The sequence below is a fragment of the Taudactylus pleione genome, unplaced genomic scaffold (genome assembly GCF_031769625.1).
Source record: "Taudactylus pleione unplaced genomic scaffold, aTauple2 ptg000093l, whole genome shotgun sequence".
Classification (NCBI taxonomy): domain Eukaryota; kingdom Metazoa; phylum Chordata; class Amphibia; order Anura; family Myobatrachidae; genus Taudactylus; species Taudactylus pleione.
In genome coordinates, this window is record NW_028284495.1 from 31,289,880 (window position 1) to 31,308,793 (window position 18,914).

The 18,914-nt window shown below is 44.6% G+C and overlaps 1 protein-coding gene across 1 annotated transcript in view; it reads right to left on the minus strand.

Annotated features, from left to right (window-relative positions):
* The window catches only part of LPIN2 (lipin 2), a 183,511-nt gene that overhangs the window by 59,765 nt on the left and 104,832 nt on the right, over positions 1 to 18,914 (minus strand). The window contains exons 9-10 of the mRNA XM_088469640.1: positions 8,889 to 9,079; positions 8,155 to 8,248 (exon numbers count right to left, since the gene is read on the minus strand). Of these exons, the coding sequence (XP_088325766.1) occupies positions 8,155 to 8,248; positions 8,889 to 9,079 (285 nt within the window). The remainder of the gene's footprint in view (positions 1 to 8,154; positions 8,249 to 8,888; positions 9,080 to 18,914) is intronic.

The window sequence follows — 18,914 nt, forward strand, 5'->3', positions numbered from 1 at the left end:
TTTTCCTACGCAGCTAAAAATCCGCCCCAAACTCAGGCGACCCCTCCTCTGACTAACGAGCGTGCCAAATAGCGAGCGTACATCCCCGAAATGGCTTGAAGGGAACGCACGCACAAGTACAAACCGGAAGTGGGACTGTCAGATTCCGATTACCTGCTCGTTTTTTCGGCCTACCTCCCTCAATCGTATCATGCCAATCAATGTATCAATTAGCTTAATTGGTTTTTTTTTTTCAACACAATGCAATAAACTTTAATCTTGTCCGTGTTTGTATTTGCTCGCAGAATACGTACGGCTGAAACCTTCGCTTTTATTGTTCCAAAGACATGTTAGCCCCAATTAAACAATTGTTCTATTTGTTTGTCTCCCCACAATTTTTCTGTGGTTCATTTCTTTATTTAAATTTGCTTACGCATGTCACTGCATCAAGCCAATCATAACTCTCCAGAGATTTGTGGCCCTGTCGAACACATGACTCATACACTAACCAATAGAATTTGTCCTGTTAATTTCCCAAATACATTAGCCAATCAAATTTTTTTGTGGTGCTTTATTAAAAATATTTTGTAAAAAAAACACCATTGCCATCATGAGATCCGCCGCATTCACCAGGCGCGAACTGCTGGTGCTGACGGAGGTGATGGACAGGAGGATCACCAGTCAGCCTCCACCCATCTCCAACAGGCGCAAGCGTTCCGCATATGCGGAGGTACGTCGACGCCTGCGCTCCTTCGGCTCACGCCGACATATTGGCCAGCTGGAGCGCAGGTGGTCGGACCTACACCGGCGGACGCCCCGCTTGCTGGCATGCTTTCGCATGCAGATTGCGGAAAGTAAGTGTTCTGGACTGTGGTTTTCAAGTTTATCTTGTGGGCCCTAACTGCGTGTGCATGATTTCATGTCTGTCCTATTGAGTCATTGTAGTCATATCTGCATGTGCATGTTTTCATGTCTGTCCTATTGAGTCATTGTAGTCATATCTGCATGTGCATGTTTTCATGTCTGTCCTATTGAGTCATTGTAGTCATATCTGCATGTGCATGTTTTCATGTCTGTCCTATTGAGTCATTGTAGTCATATCTGCATGTGCATGTTTTCATGTCTGTCCTATATATATATATATATATATATATATATATATATTTTTTTGGTTTCCTGTTGAAACAACAATTTTTTGGTCATTTTTTAGGGGCACAGCAAACACTACGGCGGCATCGCCACACAAGACGCCGGTCCCGGCCCCTCTCTCCAACCCCCAATTCCTCTATTCCCCCCCTCCTCCCCAGACCCTGTGGCCGAAATTTCTGCCCTACTTCCCCTCCAGCCCAATTCCCCCTCTCCTCCATCCGTCCCTCCTCCAAATACCCCCTCCCAGGATGGCGAAAACACCATGCCCCTCGGGCTGGGGAATGTAGCCACCTCCGAGGTGGTCCAGGGAGTGGCTTCTGGCTCTCTCGTTTTGGAGAACGGTATGTTTTTAAAGTTTATTTTGGACACCACAAACTGTTTGTATGTAATCATGTGTCGTCCCCATTTTTTTTTTCTTTTTTTCGCCTTAGGGTATTTTTGGGGGTTGTCTTTACCTGTTCCTGCTGATGTCACATACACATATCACACCTGTGTGCCTTTTTTGAGGGCCCTTGTATTTTTGGCATACGACATTTTGGGCTTCTGGGTTTTATCCGTGTAATGTATTTTTGGCCCACAAGCTTGTAAGTTTGTGTTTGCTTGTTTTTTGACAATGTTGCTTCATTATCAATTTATTATTCCCCAAACTTTTGTCACCCACAGAGGAACAGAGGCGTCGGGAACAGATTGAGAATTGTGTGGGCCGTATGCGGGAGCAGGTCACCGGGCTAATGCAGGCCCTTGACCATCTGTTGGTCCTCCTTCGGAATTAATTTTTTTTTTTAATTTTTTTTTAAAATTGTTTCTTAATAAATATGTTTAAAATCAAGCTCTGTCTCATGCGTTTGGAGTAAATCCAAGATTCTTTACACTGACATAAGTAGACTCTTCAAGCAAGGTTTGCCCCAGAAACTCACTACAGATTGTGTGTTGTATTTTGAATGCAAACAGGCACAAGAAACACCTCCCAGTACCAATGTCATTTTCCTTTTTTGTGGTGGTCAACATGATAGTTTACACCATTTTTCAGGTTCCTATTTGGTGGCCAAACTGCTTAGGACAATCTTACGAAGGCAACTGATTGTACACGATTCCTTGTTGTGTTGGTTAGTACCCCGAAAACATATTACATTTTAGCTCCACTTGCTTCATTACTGGGTTACCCCTTAGGTAAAATTAACGTTTGGGATTTTGTTTACACTTGCTTCTAACGTGCCCAAAAAGGAAACAAATTACACTCTCCAAATATTTATTCACAACAGAAATCAAAATACAAAGTGGTCACTCACAAACAAAACACACAGTGATAATCAGAAAAACTCCACATACCAAAAACAATAAACAAACACACAACAAATCAAGAACTGGTTGACGAAGGTCCATGCCCACATGATTTCACAAATATGGCGTTGCAATATTGGTGTCAGAATATATTCCCGAAGTTTCCACAGAAAGGTTTTTGAAGGGTAGCAGGAAGTAGTCATCGTGGGAGTGCCAAAGATTATGCAAACAAACAGAAGATGGTGCAAGAATTAATATAAAAAAAGATGAACGTTAAAAAACCGTAACACATTGGGTATACACACTGTTGTTTGATCGATAATTACCTAAAATATCGGGCCACCACATCATCGCGTATGGCACCCCCACATACTGACCTCCGACCAACCTCGGGGGGGCCATCCTCAGGTAAGGCATCCTCTGGCTGCATTGGAACACCACTCCTTATGGCGATGTTGTGAAAGATCCCACACAGGACCACAATTTTCGAAACCATATCCGGCAAATACATGAGCTCGCCACCTGAGCGGTGGAGGCATCTGAATCGGTCTTTTAAGAGGCCGATACAGCGCTCCACCACTTGCCTGGTGGCTGTAAGTGCGGTATTAAACTCACTTTGTGGACCTGGTGTGGGAGCCAAGTAAAAAGTGAGCAGCCAGGGCATGCAAGGGTATCCACTGTCTCCTGTGAAAAAGAATAGACAACATCAGGATCACTGTGTATCAAGCTTAACATTGTTATGTACTAAAGGTCTCCACTTACCCAGAAGCCACGCATCACCAGCTTGTAGGTTGGTTAATTTGTGCCATATCCCTGATTGCCGGATGACGAAGAAGTCATGTGCACTTCCTGGTAATTTTGCATTCAGGGACAGGATCTGGAGGGAGGCATCACATACCACCATTATATTCAGGGAGTGATAGTGTTTCCTGTTTCGAAATATGGCCTCCAGCCGTGCTGGAGGCTGAAGTGGTATGTGAGTACCATCCACAACCCCTATGATGTGTGGGAAGCCAGCTATTTGGTAAAAATTGGCCTTGGCCACACTAAGGGCACCCATATCCAAAGGCATTTGAATAAAATGATGGAGTTGCATGAAAAGTGCCTCCATCACTGCCCTCAGGATCCGGGAAAAGGAGGATTGTGAGATGCCTGCCACTATTCCCACCGTTGTTTGAAACGATCCTGAGGCACAGAAATGTAACACCGCCATAAATTGTGTAAGTGGTGGTATTGCTGTAGGACTGTCAATTTGCCGCTCCAGATCACTCTCTATTAATGAGAGAGTGTCTATGATGATTTTGGGAGGAAGACGGTAGCGTCTTAAAACCTCATCATCGGGCATTCCAAAAAGGGTGACACGTGTTCGAAATATCTGGGGCCTTGCACGCCTACGATGCCTATGCCTGGGACGAGATTGAGGTTGGTCGGCTTCCGGGAGCATGGCCAGAACAATCTGCCCTAGATCAACCTGAAATGGCAAGATTGTAATGTAAGGCTTTGGACCCACCCCAAAAGAAAATTCAAAACAACTTAGCTTGATGATACCATCCATTGCTGCTTACGTGCCGGGGTATTGTCATGATACGTCCAAACTGAAATTAAACACAAAAATTATTTGAAAAATTTCACTCTGTGCATTTTTGTTTCTAAATTTTGTGATAGACCAAACTTAAAATATGCGAAATACACATTTGGCAAAAGAGCAAAACGACATTGCACACAGTACATCAAAATGGGTTGAAATGTTTGCCCAAAAAGCGAAAGGGCAACCTCAAAAAAAAAAAAATTATTAATAAGCATTTAAAAATGCGCTAATTAGTTCGCAAATACAAGTCACAATAGTAAGTAGTAAAAATGCGCAAATTAGTTCGCAAATACAAGTCACAATAGTAAGTATTAAAAATGCGCTAATTAGTTCGCAAATACAAGTCACAATAGTAAGTATTAAAAATGCGCTAATTAGTTCGCAAATACAAGTCACAATAGTAAGTATTAAAAATGCGCTAATTAGTTCGCAAATACAAGTCACAATAGTAAGTATTAAAAATGCGCTAATTAGTTCGCAAATACAAGTCACAATAGTAAGTATTCAAAATGCGCTAATTAGTTCGCAAATACAAGTCACAATAGTAAGTATTAAAAATGCGCTAATTAGTTTGCAAATACAAGTCACAATAGTAAGTATTCAAAATGCGCTAATTAGTTCGCAAATACAAGTCACAATAGTAAGTAGTAAAAATGCGCTAATTAGTTTGCAAATACAAGTCACTATACAAACTGTGAAAAATGCGCTAATTAGTTTGCAAATACAAGTCACTATACAAACTGTGAAAAATGCGCTAATTAGTTCACAAATACAAGATAAAAAAAGGACTTACCAAGAGCAAATATATAAGAGTCCAAATCAAAAGCTCTTTGGGTCCGAAATTAATCAAAAGCTAAAATATATGAAATTATTGATCCAAAATTTACAAAAATGAAGAAACACAATGAAACAACAATTGATCAAAAGTTAGACTTCACAAAACTTACCAAATCAAGAAACGAGGTAAAAAAAAATAAAAAACAAAAAAGAGAACGGAAAATAAAAACGCAAATCTACCAAACAAAATAATCTCCAACCGCCAACTCCATTATACGCAAACAATAAACTCCAGCCAAGGTATCCTCCAACAATCCAAAAACGCAACCTCGACTTGAGACACACCAAGCCATAAATAGTGTTTCGTTTCCCGCACAAATTAAGGAGGGATCATAGGAACGCACAATCAATGATGCGGCCGCAAAATAAGGACGCATGTATAAATACGTCACGAAAACACATTAAAATTCTGGGGTATTTCTGGATTGGACATGGCGACAGACCAGGGAAACAATGCCCAAGAGTCAGGCGGTAAGTCTTTCATGCATTTTGTATCAATGATTTATTTGAAACATAAGATTGGGCAAGTTGTGATTTTGAGAAATCTGAATATTTACACAAATAGGTGAGGAGGATGACATGGAAGAGGCTGCCGGGCCCAGTATTCCGGCCAAAGCTGCCAAAAAAAAAAGGCAGCCACATTTCACAAAAAAGGAGATGGAGGTTTTGATACAGAAGTGTGTGGACATCCTGCCACAGGCAGACAGGAATATGAGTCTAAGCCAGAAGGGGAGAATGTGGGAAGAGGTAGCCGTTGCTGTCAATAGGGTGGGTGATTATGTCCGTCTAGCCCGGGATGTCAAACGGCGGTAAGTAAACACTTGCCCCCCCTAAAAACAAACACCATTTTAAACAAAAGGATAATGGCTTCCATTTTTTCCCACAGATGGGGCGACTTCAAATATCGCCTAAAGCAAAAACTCGCAGACAGGGCTAGGCATGCAAGGGGGACAGGTGGGGGTCCCACCCCTGTGTCATTGGAGTTGACCGATTTAGAAGAGCTGGCACAGGGGTGTGTGCAGCCTGTGGAGGTGTTTGGCGTGTCCAACATGGATACGGACATGCCAGACTTTGCGGCTCCTCATGTTGTCCCAGGTAAATCTTTGGATGTTATCAACTATGAAATGTTATTGTGCCAATATGTAGATTCTAATGTGAGGCTTTTCTGTTTTTTCCTAACAGAGACACAGGCGGATGAGTCTGTTCCAGAGGGGAGCCTTGGCCGCCGAATTTCTGCTGGCTCGGCAGGGGAGGAACCAGTACATCCGGCTGAGGACCCTGCAGAAGCCAGTCCAGGGCAATCCCCCTCGCAGGCAGTGTCCCTCCTCACAGAACTCAATTTCAAATCGGATTTCCATACGGAGATTCTGCAGAGGATGGACGCCAGTCTGCTACGGGTGGCTGAGGCCTGGAGCAAAATGCTGCGGCCAACGTGACCATTGCTCAGGCCCTGGCGGAAAATACCAGGGCCAACATCCGCATCGCCAATGCCCTGGAGCAGCTCGTTCGCCAGCACATGGTGGAGCCGACCTCCCTTCCTGCCGGAACATCAGGATCCTCCACCTCTGGCACAACATCAGCCAATCCTCCAAATGTGCCTAGCCCTGTGCCTAGTCCAGAGGCCACAACATCTGCCTCTGGACAGGCCAGCCCGATGACATCCCGGACCCGGTCTGGCGCCCTCCCTCCCCCATCCAAACGGGTGAAAAAACGATGACAGCAATGGTGACTTTTCCCACAATCCTTCTGTGCTTGGCTCATATTCCTTTCTGGTCAAAACTTCCCTCTCCTTTCTTGTGAAATGTTTTTACATTTTTTTTTTATGTTTATGTCAACAGTTATGTTGGGCCAATTTGTTTGATTTTGGGACATATCTTTGGCAAAAAAAGATGATCCCAAATTTTTTTTTTTTTTAAATTTTGTTTGAGCAATAAATTGAAACAAAAAATCTGACATTGGATTGTGAAATTATTGTACAAATGGGTTAAATTGAATCCTGGACCAAAAGGCAAAAACTGTAAAAAAAAAACAAAAAAAACAAAAAAGTTCTCTTTAAGGAACGTTTAAAAAATCATATAACGAGGCAAATTCAAGAGGCAAAAATAAAATGGTGCGAAAATTAAAACATGATGACATTATTGTTACAATAGGCCCTAACCACCAAATTGAGGGCAAAATAAACCCTCACAAATGTACGCAAATTGATTGTGTCATCCTGACATTAGCAGCTCTGATTTCCACCTGCGTACGGTTTTGTGCTAACCCAAAAAACTGATTTCCAAACACATACCAAGCCGGTTTTCAATCCAACACTAATTGCTTTTCAGCCCTCCCGTGATTAATCGCAACAACATTGAGGAGTCCCGGGACGGAGGAGAAGGCCATCGCCAATGTGGTCGAGTAATCCAGACCCTAAGCTGTGTGAGCATTTTGAAGGGAAAGAGGATCATCCAGTGACGTATGGGTCGGTCCGAACACATTTTACGCTCGCATTTGCTAATGTATGTACGCCCCAAAAACGCCTCGCCACGCCTGCGTTTTTCCATCTCCACCCCCGTCAACACCCAAAAACGCCCTGTTCTGTCAATCACATTTGACAGGTCACTTCCTGTAGGCTATTTGACGAACGAGACCAAAAAAGCTCGCAATCTGCCGTACGCACATGCGCACTGTTACACCGACGCATGCGCGGTTATTCAACATCGGAACGCAACGAGCGTACTGCTGTTTGCGAGTGGCTCTGAATGAGGGCCTATATGCGTACTGCAATACATTAGTACTTGCAAAGCGAACATCAAACAATCATTCATACAGCAGCAGCATAGTCTACAGAACTTTACAAATGGTACAAGACTGGACATTAACAGGCAGACAAAGTGGTAAGAGAGCCCTACCCGCAAGCTTACACTCTACAGGAATATACAGATCTGTCCTTCTACGTCTAGCCTCAATACGCTATGTAGCACAATAAGTGTCGCTAATCAAATTAATCAGCGCAGTCTGCAGGTGCGTCCAACCCGCATTGCAACCAAGACGCATTTTCTGCACAGAAATCGCAAAAAACTAAGGCGCTTCTGATGCCCCGTTGCACGGGACCTCAGGACCAGGTGGCTTACTCATTCCAGCAACTCGGGAAGCGTGGTCTATTGAGGCTAGATGTATGAGGACACATCTGTAGATGTGATAAATATTGGCGATGATTGCCATGATTAAATCTATTTAATATATTCACATATCAGAACAGACTGATTAAACAGATTAATTTGCAGAAGAGACAATGGACAATATTCATTGATATTACACAATGTATTCTCCTTTACCTGTTATGGATCCTCACAACAAGATTATGATTGTCAATAATTCCTGGGTTTTCTGCAAACTGTTGATATGTGATGATGTGCTCCATGAATTTCTCTGTAGTAAATATACAAATTAATCGAAAGAAACAAAACAAGAAAAAAAAAGGAGCTGTTAGAAGTACAAAACAAAAACCAAAATGTATACTTATTGGATTATGTTCAACAATATGGATATGTAACAATTGAGCTGTAACTGCAGACTGGAATGGGAACACTTCAATCAAAAAGTAGCAATATGTACTCAATGTGACACATGTACTGAGGAACCCCCCAGCAGCCAGATGCAGTGTTACAGCAAGTGTGACCTGACACAATCTGGTTACATTTCTCAGCTTATAAAAGCTTGAAGAGAAGAGAGCAAGCAAATAATAAGAGGAAGCAGGGAGTGTTGAGTTTAAGCCTTAGTGCTGGTCTCTAGGTCCTGCAGACATATTATGATGTAATGATTGCAACTTAGAGGCGCTCAGCTGCTGTATATATGTCCAGCAGCCAAACACCATTATGTAATTTGGTCCCTGTGAGGTGTCCAGTTCCCTAATACTCAGCATATGTCTTCTGTTCACTAGCAATGCATTAGAGAAAACAAGTTTCAGGAAGTAAATGAAACAAAAGTTAAAATGCAACTTAAACAGACTGATGAATTGAACTCCAACTCAGCCCATCAGCTGTTGTGGGCAAGCACCACCTAGACTCACCTTTGGAGATCTCTCCATTCTCGCTGAACCCTCCACAGAGAGACAGTGTGACATCTGGCAGGTCCATTGGAGAATCGGAGAGGCACTCTGTCCCACTGTCTGCGGCAGACACAGACTCCACAGACTGTGGAGACTGAGAGCCTGACAACATGTCTGACTCAATCCACTGCCTGGAACCGGGATCAGAGTCACTGCAACACAGTTAATATATTACCCTTATGGTTAATAAATTATATACAATTTACTAAACATAGATAATATAAAATAAATAAACGTAAACTGTAAATAAATAAAACAGTGAAATACTGGGAAATCGTTGGAGTGCATTTACAATTGGCCAACATTTCTGTGTCAGGTGTTTGAAGCTCCAGGGAACCTGTTGTGTACAGGTTCCTTAGTGCAAACAATTAAACGTTTGAATGACTTCAGTCTAGGTCTTCTGACTGCCTATTAAGGTAACAGCCAGAGTAAAAATTGTGGTCTTTGAAAAGGTAACACTACATTATCGCTAATGTGAAATCTATATGACATACAAAAAACGGGGCATGTGCTATCCTGCATATATAAGAAACCTTGTATGTAAAGAAACAGACTGTGTGATTATCTTTTTTGACAAAAAAAATAACCGATTTATTAAAACAATATATCACAGACTAAAAAACTGGTGCATATATGGCATACATAAACCACATAAAATGATGAATTATTTGCATATGATAGCATATCATCCTGTAGTATGCATGAGTAAAATGAAAAGTACTCTGTCCACCAAAGAAAAAAAAACTTAATCCCAAATAAAAGCGCTTTGTGTAGAAGTCAGACTGTGTAGAATTCTCCCGACCGCCCGTGCACACCTGCCTATGGACAGATATGTCTGCAGACATATCTGTCCATCGGCTGTGCAGCACAGCCAATGCGATATGTCGTGAACGCCGACGTTCACCGACATATCGCGGGTACACAGTGCTCGACGGGCAGCTGATACATTGGCCAATCAATTGATCGCCCATTATATCTGTCAGTGTGTACCCAGCTTTAGGCACTCCATAATAGAGATGAGACTCCTGTGGGTTAGATAAAATCAGTCGGTCAGGAATAGTGTTTTTATTTCGTGTGATTTTGCCATCTCGTCTAAACAACATAGACCCGTATTCAATTTGAGCCGAGCCACGATAAATTAACGTGGCCCGGACTTAACGCGACTTCGCCTGTTTTGTAGGTATCACAGTATAGCGCGCGTGCCCACGTATACCCGTATTCAATTTGAAAGTAGGCGAAAACGTGACCGGCGATACTTGGATCGGCGCTAAAAAAAAACGGGAATTTTCGGGAAATAATCCTAGGACCCCCCCTAAAGATGTCCAGACATGGGGGATCACTATGGGTACCCCCATTTTTGGCTGCAAAAGAAAGTCGGGTTTTTAAATAGCCGCGGCAGGTGTTTTTTCTTCCCGACTTTGAAGAAGTGATGCAGAAGAGCATTTAGCTTACTTTTTTCGTTTTTAAAAATGGTCCCATCAAATTTGCGGTACATGAAAATGGGTACTAGCATATTTTTAAGTCCCAAAACGCTTTTTTTTTAAATTTCTGCAAAAATGCACCACGGCTATTTGAAACCCCAACTTCCTTCAGGAGTTAAAAATGGGGGTACCCATAGTGATCCCCCATGTCTACACATCTTCAGGGGGGTCCCTAGAATATTTCCTGAAAATCCCCATTTTGTTGTACCTGTAAAAAAAATTAAAAAAAAAAGTAAAAATGTACAAAAAAAAAAATTACATAAGGTCCCCCCCCCAAAAGCCAAACCAGCCCCAGGCTTGCCAGCCAGTGGTGGTTTCTAAAAATATGGGGGACAAAAAGTGTAGGGTTCCACCGTATTTTAGAAACCAACACCAGGCTGCAGGGACTAGTTCTGGTTTTAAATAAAGGGGTAAAAAAAAAAACGTGGGGACCCCCCTATATTTGAGACCAGCACCAGACCCAACCGACCGGGGTGTAATGCCACAGCCTGGAGACCCAATCACCAGGGCTCCAGGTCCAAAGCCTTAGCACCCCAAATCGGTCAGCGCAAGCCGGTGATCTCGGGGGAGTCGGGGACCCCCCCAAAGAAGGTTTCCCCCCCCCCCCCCCCCGAGCGCCACAGGCTTACGCTGAAGCCTGGGGCTCTTCCCCATACCCCTGGCTTGGTGGGTATGGATGTAATGGGGGGTGGGGGCAAATAATGTAAAACTATTGTGTTTTACAGTGGAACTACAAGTGCCAGCATGCCTGCCATTTTGCACTTGTGGAACAACAAGTGCCAGCAGACATGCGGCACCTGTAACTTCACTGTAAAATAAATAGTTAAAAAAAGATAAAACACACACACCGTGACAGTATAACTTTATTACACACACTTACCCATTCACACATACTTACCTATACCAGATGTACCTGTCCCCTTGTCCAGTAGAATATCCTTAATACATGGCTCTGCAAAGAAAAATTCATACTCACCTATATCCTGGCGCTGATGTCCGCAGTAATCCAGGTACTTGACAAAACAAAAAAACAAGTATACACGACCCACTCAACAGCTATCAGTATGTGTGTTGCCACACATACTCATAGCTCCCGAATGCCAGCTGACGGGACTGAATGGGGCTTTGCAGTCCCATCAGCCAATCAGCGGCCGCGCTAACTGTAGAGCGGTCGCTGATTGGCTCCGGCTACTGACAGTTCCCACGTGGGCGAGTCACACCACGTGGGAACTGTCAGTAGCCGGAGCCAATCAGCGGCCACTCTACAGTCAGCGTGGCCGCTGATTGGCTGTCGGGACTGCCAACTCCGTGCATGTTCCGTCAGCTGGCATTCGGGAGCTATCAGTATGTGTGGCAACACACACACTGATAGCTGTTGCGTGGGTCGCGTAAACTCGTTTTTTTGTTTTGCCAAGTACCTGGATTGCTGCGGAGACCAACGCCAGAATATAGGGGAGTATGAATTTTTCTTTGCAGAGCCATGTATTAAGGATATTCTACTGGACAAGTGGACAGGTACATCTGGTATAGGTAAGTATGTGTGAATGGGTAGGTGTGTGTAATAGTTATACTGTCACGGTGTGTGTGTGTGTTTTGTCATTTTTTAACTATTTATTTTACAGTGAAGTTACAGGTGCCGCATGTCTGCTGACACTTGTTGTTCCACAAGTGCATAATGGCAGGCATGCTGGCACTTGTAGTTCCACTGTAAAACACAGTAGTGGTAGGGGTATGGGGAAGAGCCCCGGGCTTCAGCGTAAACCTGTGGTCCTCGGGAGGGGGGGGGGGGCCCTTCTTTGGGGGGTCCCCGACTCCCCCGAGATCACCAGCTTGCGCTGACCGATTTGTGGTGCTAATGCTTTGGACCTGGAGCCCCGGTGATTGGGTCTCCGGGCTGTGGCATTACACCTCGGTCGGTTGGGTCTGGTGCTGGTCTCAAATATAGGGGGATCCCCACGTTTTTTTTTACCCCTATATTTAAAAGCAGAACTGGTCCTTGCAGCCTTGGGTTGGTTTCTAAAATACAGTGAAACCCTACACTTTTTGTTCCCCATATTTTTAGAAACCACCACTGGCTGGCAAGCCTGGGGCTGGTTTGGCTTTTGGTGGGGGGGACCTTGTGTCATTTTTTTTGTAAACTTTTACCCCGTCTTTTTTACAGGTTAAATAAAACGGGAATTTTCGGGAAATATTCTAGGGACCCCCCTAAAGAAGTGTAGACATAGGGGAGGACAAAGGGTACCCTCATTTTTAACTCCTGAAGGAAGTCGGGATTTCTAATAGCTGCGGCAGGTGCATAAATGCGGTTTTGAATAAGGTGATGCAGAAGAGCATTTAGAAGTTTTTTTTAGGGCAAAACAACTATGCCCATCAAATTTGGGGTACTTGAAAATGGGGTTCAGCATATTTTAAACTTGGTAAAGTGACTTAAAAAAATCGTGAAAAATCCACCTGCCGCAAACACCAGCAATCAAAAAAACACTTGGGGCATACTTGGGGACCCCCCCCCCCCCCCCGAGTCAAGTTCGCTAGTTTTTAAGTTGGTACCCCAATTTTTTTTACGCCCCCTTTTTCAAAGTCAATTTTTGGGGTGTCCTTAAGTTTTTTTTTTATACAGATTACCTTTGGGGGACTGTCTGAAGGCTGCACGGGGGTTCCCGAAACGTTGCACCCCAAAACCCCAATTCTGCACTTTTTACCGCCTGCCATTCATAGGCGATCCTTTACCGCCTATTACATTGCATTCACTTTCCGCCTATGCGGAAAGTCTTTGAAATTGAATACGGGGTAAAACTAAATTATCGCAAATCCAGACTTAACGCCTCAAATTGAATACGGCCCATATTCCCCCTCTGGTAGTGCCTCCAGTAGTAATACCCCCCCCGGTAGTGCCCCCAGTAGTAATATCCCACCCCCTGGTAGTGCCCCCAGTAGTAATCCCCCCCTGGTACTGCCCCAGTAGTAATCGCCCCCCCTGGTACTGCCCCCAGTAGCAATATCCCCCCCTGGTAGTGCCCCCAGTATTAATACCTACCCTGGTAGAGCCCCCAGTAGTAATCCACCCCTGGTACTGCCCCCAGTAGTAGCCCCCCCAGTACAGAGAGATGTAATTAAAAAAAACAAAAAACTCTTACCTGAAACCCCGCTCCTGGTCCCGACGCTGCTACTGGCTCCTCCGGCCGCTTTGCATTATGGGAGAGACGTCGTCATGATGACGTCTCTCCCATTACCCACTGCGGGAGCCGGAAGATGGCTGACAGACTCTCATCGGCTGCTGATTACAACAAACACACAGCGGCCGGCTCCGGCCGCTGTGTGTTTGGCAGTGTGTAGTGCTGACCGAACTCTGTCCGGTCACCGCTACACACGTGGTGCAGCTGTGTCACAGAGACATAGTCTCCACCGCGGCCCGCATGGTACGCTACTCAGCTGCGTACCATGCGGGCATGACTTGAGTATAAGCCGAGGGGGTGGTTTTTCAGCACAAAAAATGTGCTGAAAAACTCGGCTTATACTCGAGTATATACGGTAGATACTTATACTTGCACTAACATAATGGCCAACAATTTAATAGTAATGGTCACTTTTACCACTTTGAGAAAGGACTTAAATTGAAGAGGCGATGTATCAAGCAGAATAACTAATGGAGAAGGCGGCCAATGGAGAAGTTGCCCATAACAACCAATTAATTTCTACCCAGTGGCGCCACAATATTTTTAGGTTGGGGGGGGCAAAATAGAATTTCATTTTGGCAGCCCCAAGTCGCCCCCTAAGGGGAAGCTGTAGTAACCCGCCACACCACCTACCTGATAACAGAGATCAATTAGCCTGAATGGGTTTTGCTTGTGCGAATTTGGCTTTTGTATGCCCGCATGCTGCCGGGAGTTGTAGTTCGGCGTAGGTTTAGAAGCTTATTGCTACTGTACACTCAAGCTGGCCACACACTAGACCAACTTACATCCAACTAGCCAACTTGTTGATTGGTTGGAATGAAAATCTGGTAACGTATGGGAGTAACTGATGACCAGCAATTTGCTCCTAAATGCCAGAAAACAGATGAAAATGGTCGTTCAGACTAGTTAAATGTTTGATCTAAACTATTTGTTCAAACAACAGTTTTGGTCCATTTTCCAGTGTTTGGGAGCAAATTGCTGATTGTATACCTTACCAGATTTTCATTCCAACCAATAAACTAGTTGGCTAGTTGGACAGATAATCTTTAGATGTGTGGCCAGCTTAAGCATCGCTCTAGGACTACAGAGACCATCATGCAACGTGAAGCAGTCTGCTTTCCTAACTTTATTAAACCAGATAAATTCAATAAAAGGCAATCTAATAATAAAACCTGTGTGTTATTTCCATCCCTGCATCAGAGCCAAATTGAGACCCCACAGGGCCCTAGGTGAGATTCTAGTTTGGGGCTCCCTCCCCTCCAATTCATCTCTGCAAAAATTAATTTTCCAGACAAATTAAATAACCCTACCCCGCTCCTAATTTAAACCCGGTAAAGTGCTGACGTGCTGGGGAATGATGCAGGCCACATTACAGTGCATGGTGCAGTCCATGACCAGGGTCTTCCACCTATATACCCTCCACAAGCCCCTTTCTGCAGCAATCAGTGTCACACAATCAGCCATAGATCAAACACAGTGGGCTCAGGACCTGATTCAGCTTTGGAAATAGAGTGAGAAACAACACGTAACTGATCATCTTGGTGAAACCATGCTGCACTGCAGGTGGGGCAGATGTAAAATGTGCAGAGAGTTAGATTTGGGAGCAGTGTGTCCAAACTGACTAAATTGCAGTGTAAAAATAAAGCTGTGCAGTTTTTGTGGGCTACATGCAAAAGCAGCCAGTATTTAACCTACATGCAAAATAAAATGTATGTATTTGCACCACTTGCATTGCAACATGTTTTGTCCGTTCGGGTACAGAGTTATGTGCTCTATTCCCAAAGCTGAATCAGGCCCTCAATTCTATTAGGTGCGAGTTTGCAAATACAAGTTTGTTTAATGAAACTCGCAGACATCGCACAAATGCGCACCCGAGAAAAGCGAGATATAATTAGAAATGAAAATTTGTGGCAATCGCGGCGTGGGTGCGCGACTTTTCTACAAAATGCGACCTGGGAGAAGTGCATGAAAAAGTGAGGAAACCTTCCTGGACCCCAAAAAAGTGACAACTGAGATAGCAGAACCATATAAAAGCTGTCAATGGCTGATATGTGCACTTCTTATTTATGGTTGAAAAATTACAGTTAGCAAGTGTTTTTCAGATTAAAGTCTATCCAGCATTTTGGGATTCAGAAAAATGTCTATATAGTAATTTTTGCAGTGTTTTTAGACAAGTTTGTAAAACGTTGGAACAAACACTTTTACCTCATCTGCAAGTTCCAAAAATCCTCTCACTTCAATACACCTCCACGTACCTGTCCCACATTACTTACACCTCCACATGCCTGTCCCACATCATTTACATCTCTACATACCTGTCCTAGCGTTCCCGCTAGGCTGTTTTAGCGGGGCACGGTGCCCTGCCCACCTTCCGGAGGGCAAAAAGCACCCTGCCCTCCAGAAGGAGGGCAAAAAGCGGCCTGCCCTCACAGCCTGCGGGCTCAGTCTTCACCCACGGGTCGCAGTGTCCCGCGGAGAATAGACGCCGGGCGCATGCGCCCAGCATCTAATCTCACTGTCTGCAGCACTTGGGGGCTGCCCAGCGTGTCCGTAAGTGCCAGGCACGACCCCAAGTATGACGAAAAGGGGAAGCGTCTTATAGACACGCCCCCATTTCATGGCCATGCCCCTTTTTCGGGCACGCGCGCACAAAGTTGCCCTCTCTAGCTCCGGTGCCCTGCCTGCCGCCGGAGCTAGTGTGAACACTACTGTCCCACATCATTTACACCTCCACATGCCTGTCCCACATCATTTACATCTCCATATACCTGTCCCACATCACTTACACCTCCACATACCTGTCCCACATCACTTACACCTCCACATACCTGTCCCACATCATTTACATTCCCACATGCCTGTCCCACATCATTTACATTCCCACATGCCTGTCCCACATCATTTACATTCCCACATGCCTGTCCCACATCATTTACACCTCCACATGCCTGTCCCACATCACTTACACCTCCACATGCCTGTCCCACATCATTTACACCTCCACATACCTGTCCCACATCATTTACATTCCCCCATGCCTGTCCCACATCATTTACATTCCCACATGCCTGTCCTACATCATTTACATTCCCACATGCCTGTCCTACATCATTTACATTCCCACATGCCTGTCCCACATCATTTACATTCCCACATACCTGTCCCAATACCTGTCCCACATCATTTATACCTCCACATACCTGTCCCACATCATTTACATTCCCACATGCCTGTCCCACATCATTTACATTCCCACATGCCTGTCCCACATGCCTGTCCCACATCATTTACATTCCCACATGCCTGTCCCACATCATTTACATTCCCACATGCCTGTCCTACATCATTTACATTCCCACATGCCTGTCCCACATGCCTGTCCCACATCATTTACATTCCCACATGCCTGTCCCACATCATTTACATTCCCACATGCCTGTCCTACATCATTTACATTCCCACATGCCTGTCCTACATCATTTACATTCCCACATGCCTGTCCCACATCATTTACATTCCCACATACCTGTCCCAATACCTGTCCCACATCATTTATACCTCCACATACCTGTCCCACATCATTTACATTCCCACATGCCTGTCCCACATCATTTACATTCCCACATGCCTGTCCCACATGCCTGTCCCACATCATTTACATTCCCACATGCCTGTCCCACATCATTTACACCTCCACATGCCTGTCCCACATCATTTACACCTCCACATGCCTGTCCTACATCATTTACACCTCCACATGCCTGTCCCACATCATTTACATTCCCACATGCCTGTCCTACATCATTTACATTCCCACATGCCTGTCCCACATCATTTACATTCCCACATGCCTGTCCTACATCATTTACATTCCCACATACCTGTCCCACATCATTTACACCTCCACATGCCTGTCCCACATCATTTACATTCCCACATGCCTGTCCTACATCATTTACATTCCCACATGCCTGTCCCACATCATTTACATTCCCACATGCCTGTCCCACATCATTTACATTCCCACATGCCTGTCCCACATCATTTACATTCCCACATGCCTGTCCTACATCATTTACATTCCCACATGCCTGTCCCACATCATTTACATTCCCACATACCTGTCCCACATCATTTACATTCCCACATGCCTGTCCCACATCATTTACATTCCCACATGCCTGTCCTACATCATTTACATTCCCACATGCCTGTCCCACATCATTTACATTCCCACATACCTGTCCCAATACCTGTCCCACATCATTTATACCTCCACATACCTGTCCCACATCATTTACATTCCCACATGCCTGTCCCACATCATTTACATCTCCATATACCTGTCCCACATCACTTACACCTCCACATACCTGTCCCACATCACTTACACCTCCACATACCTGTCCCACATCACTTATACCTCCACATGCCTGTCCCACATCATTTACATTCCCACATGCCTGTCCCACATCATTTACATTCCCACATGCCTGTCCCAATACCTGTCCCACATGCCTGTCCCACATCATTTACATTCCCACATGCCTGTCCCACATCATTTACACCTCCACATGCCTGTCCCACATCATTTACACCTCCACATGCCTGTCCCACATCATTTACATTCCCACATGCCTGTCCTACATCATTTACATTCCCACATGCCTGTCCCACATCATTTACATTCCCACATGCCTGTCCTACATCATTTACATTCCCACATACCTGTCCCACATCATTTACATTCCCACATGCCTGTCCTACATCATTTACATTCCCACATGCCTGTCCCACATCATTTACATTCCCACATGCCTGTCCCACATCATTTACATTCCCACATGCCTGTCCCACATCATTTACATTCCCACATGCCTGTCCTACATCATTTACATTCCCACATGCCTGTCCCACATCATTTACATTCCCACATGCCTGTCCCACATCATTTACATTCCCACATGCCTGTCCCACATCATTTACATTCCCACATGCCTGTCCTACATCATTTACATTCCCACATGCCTGTCCCACATCATTTACATTCCCACATACCTGTCCCAATACATGTCCCACATCATTTATACCTCCACATACCTGTCCCACATCATTTACATTCCCACATGCCTGTCCCACATCATTTACATCTCCATATACCTGTCCCACATCACTTACACCTCCACATACCTGTCCCACATCACTTACACCTCCACATGCCTGTCCCACATCACTTATACCTCCACATGCCTGTCCCACATCATTTACATTCCCACATGCCTGTCCCACATCATTTACATTCCCACATGCCTGTCCCAATACCTGTCCCACAT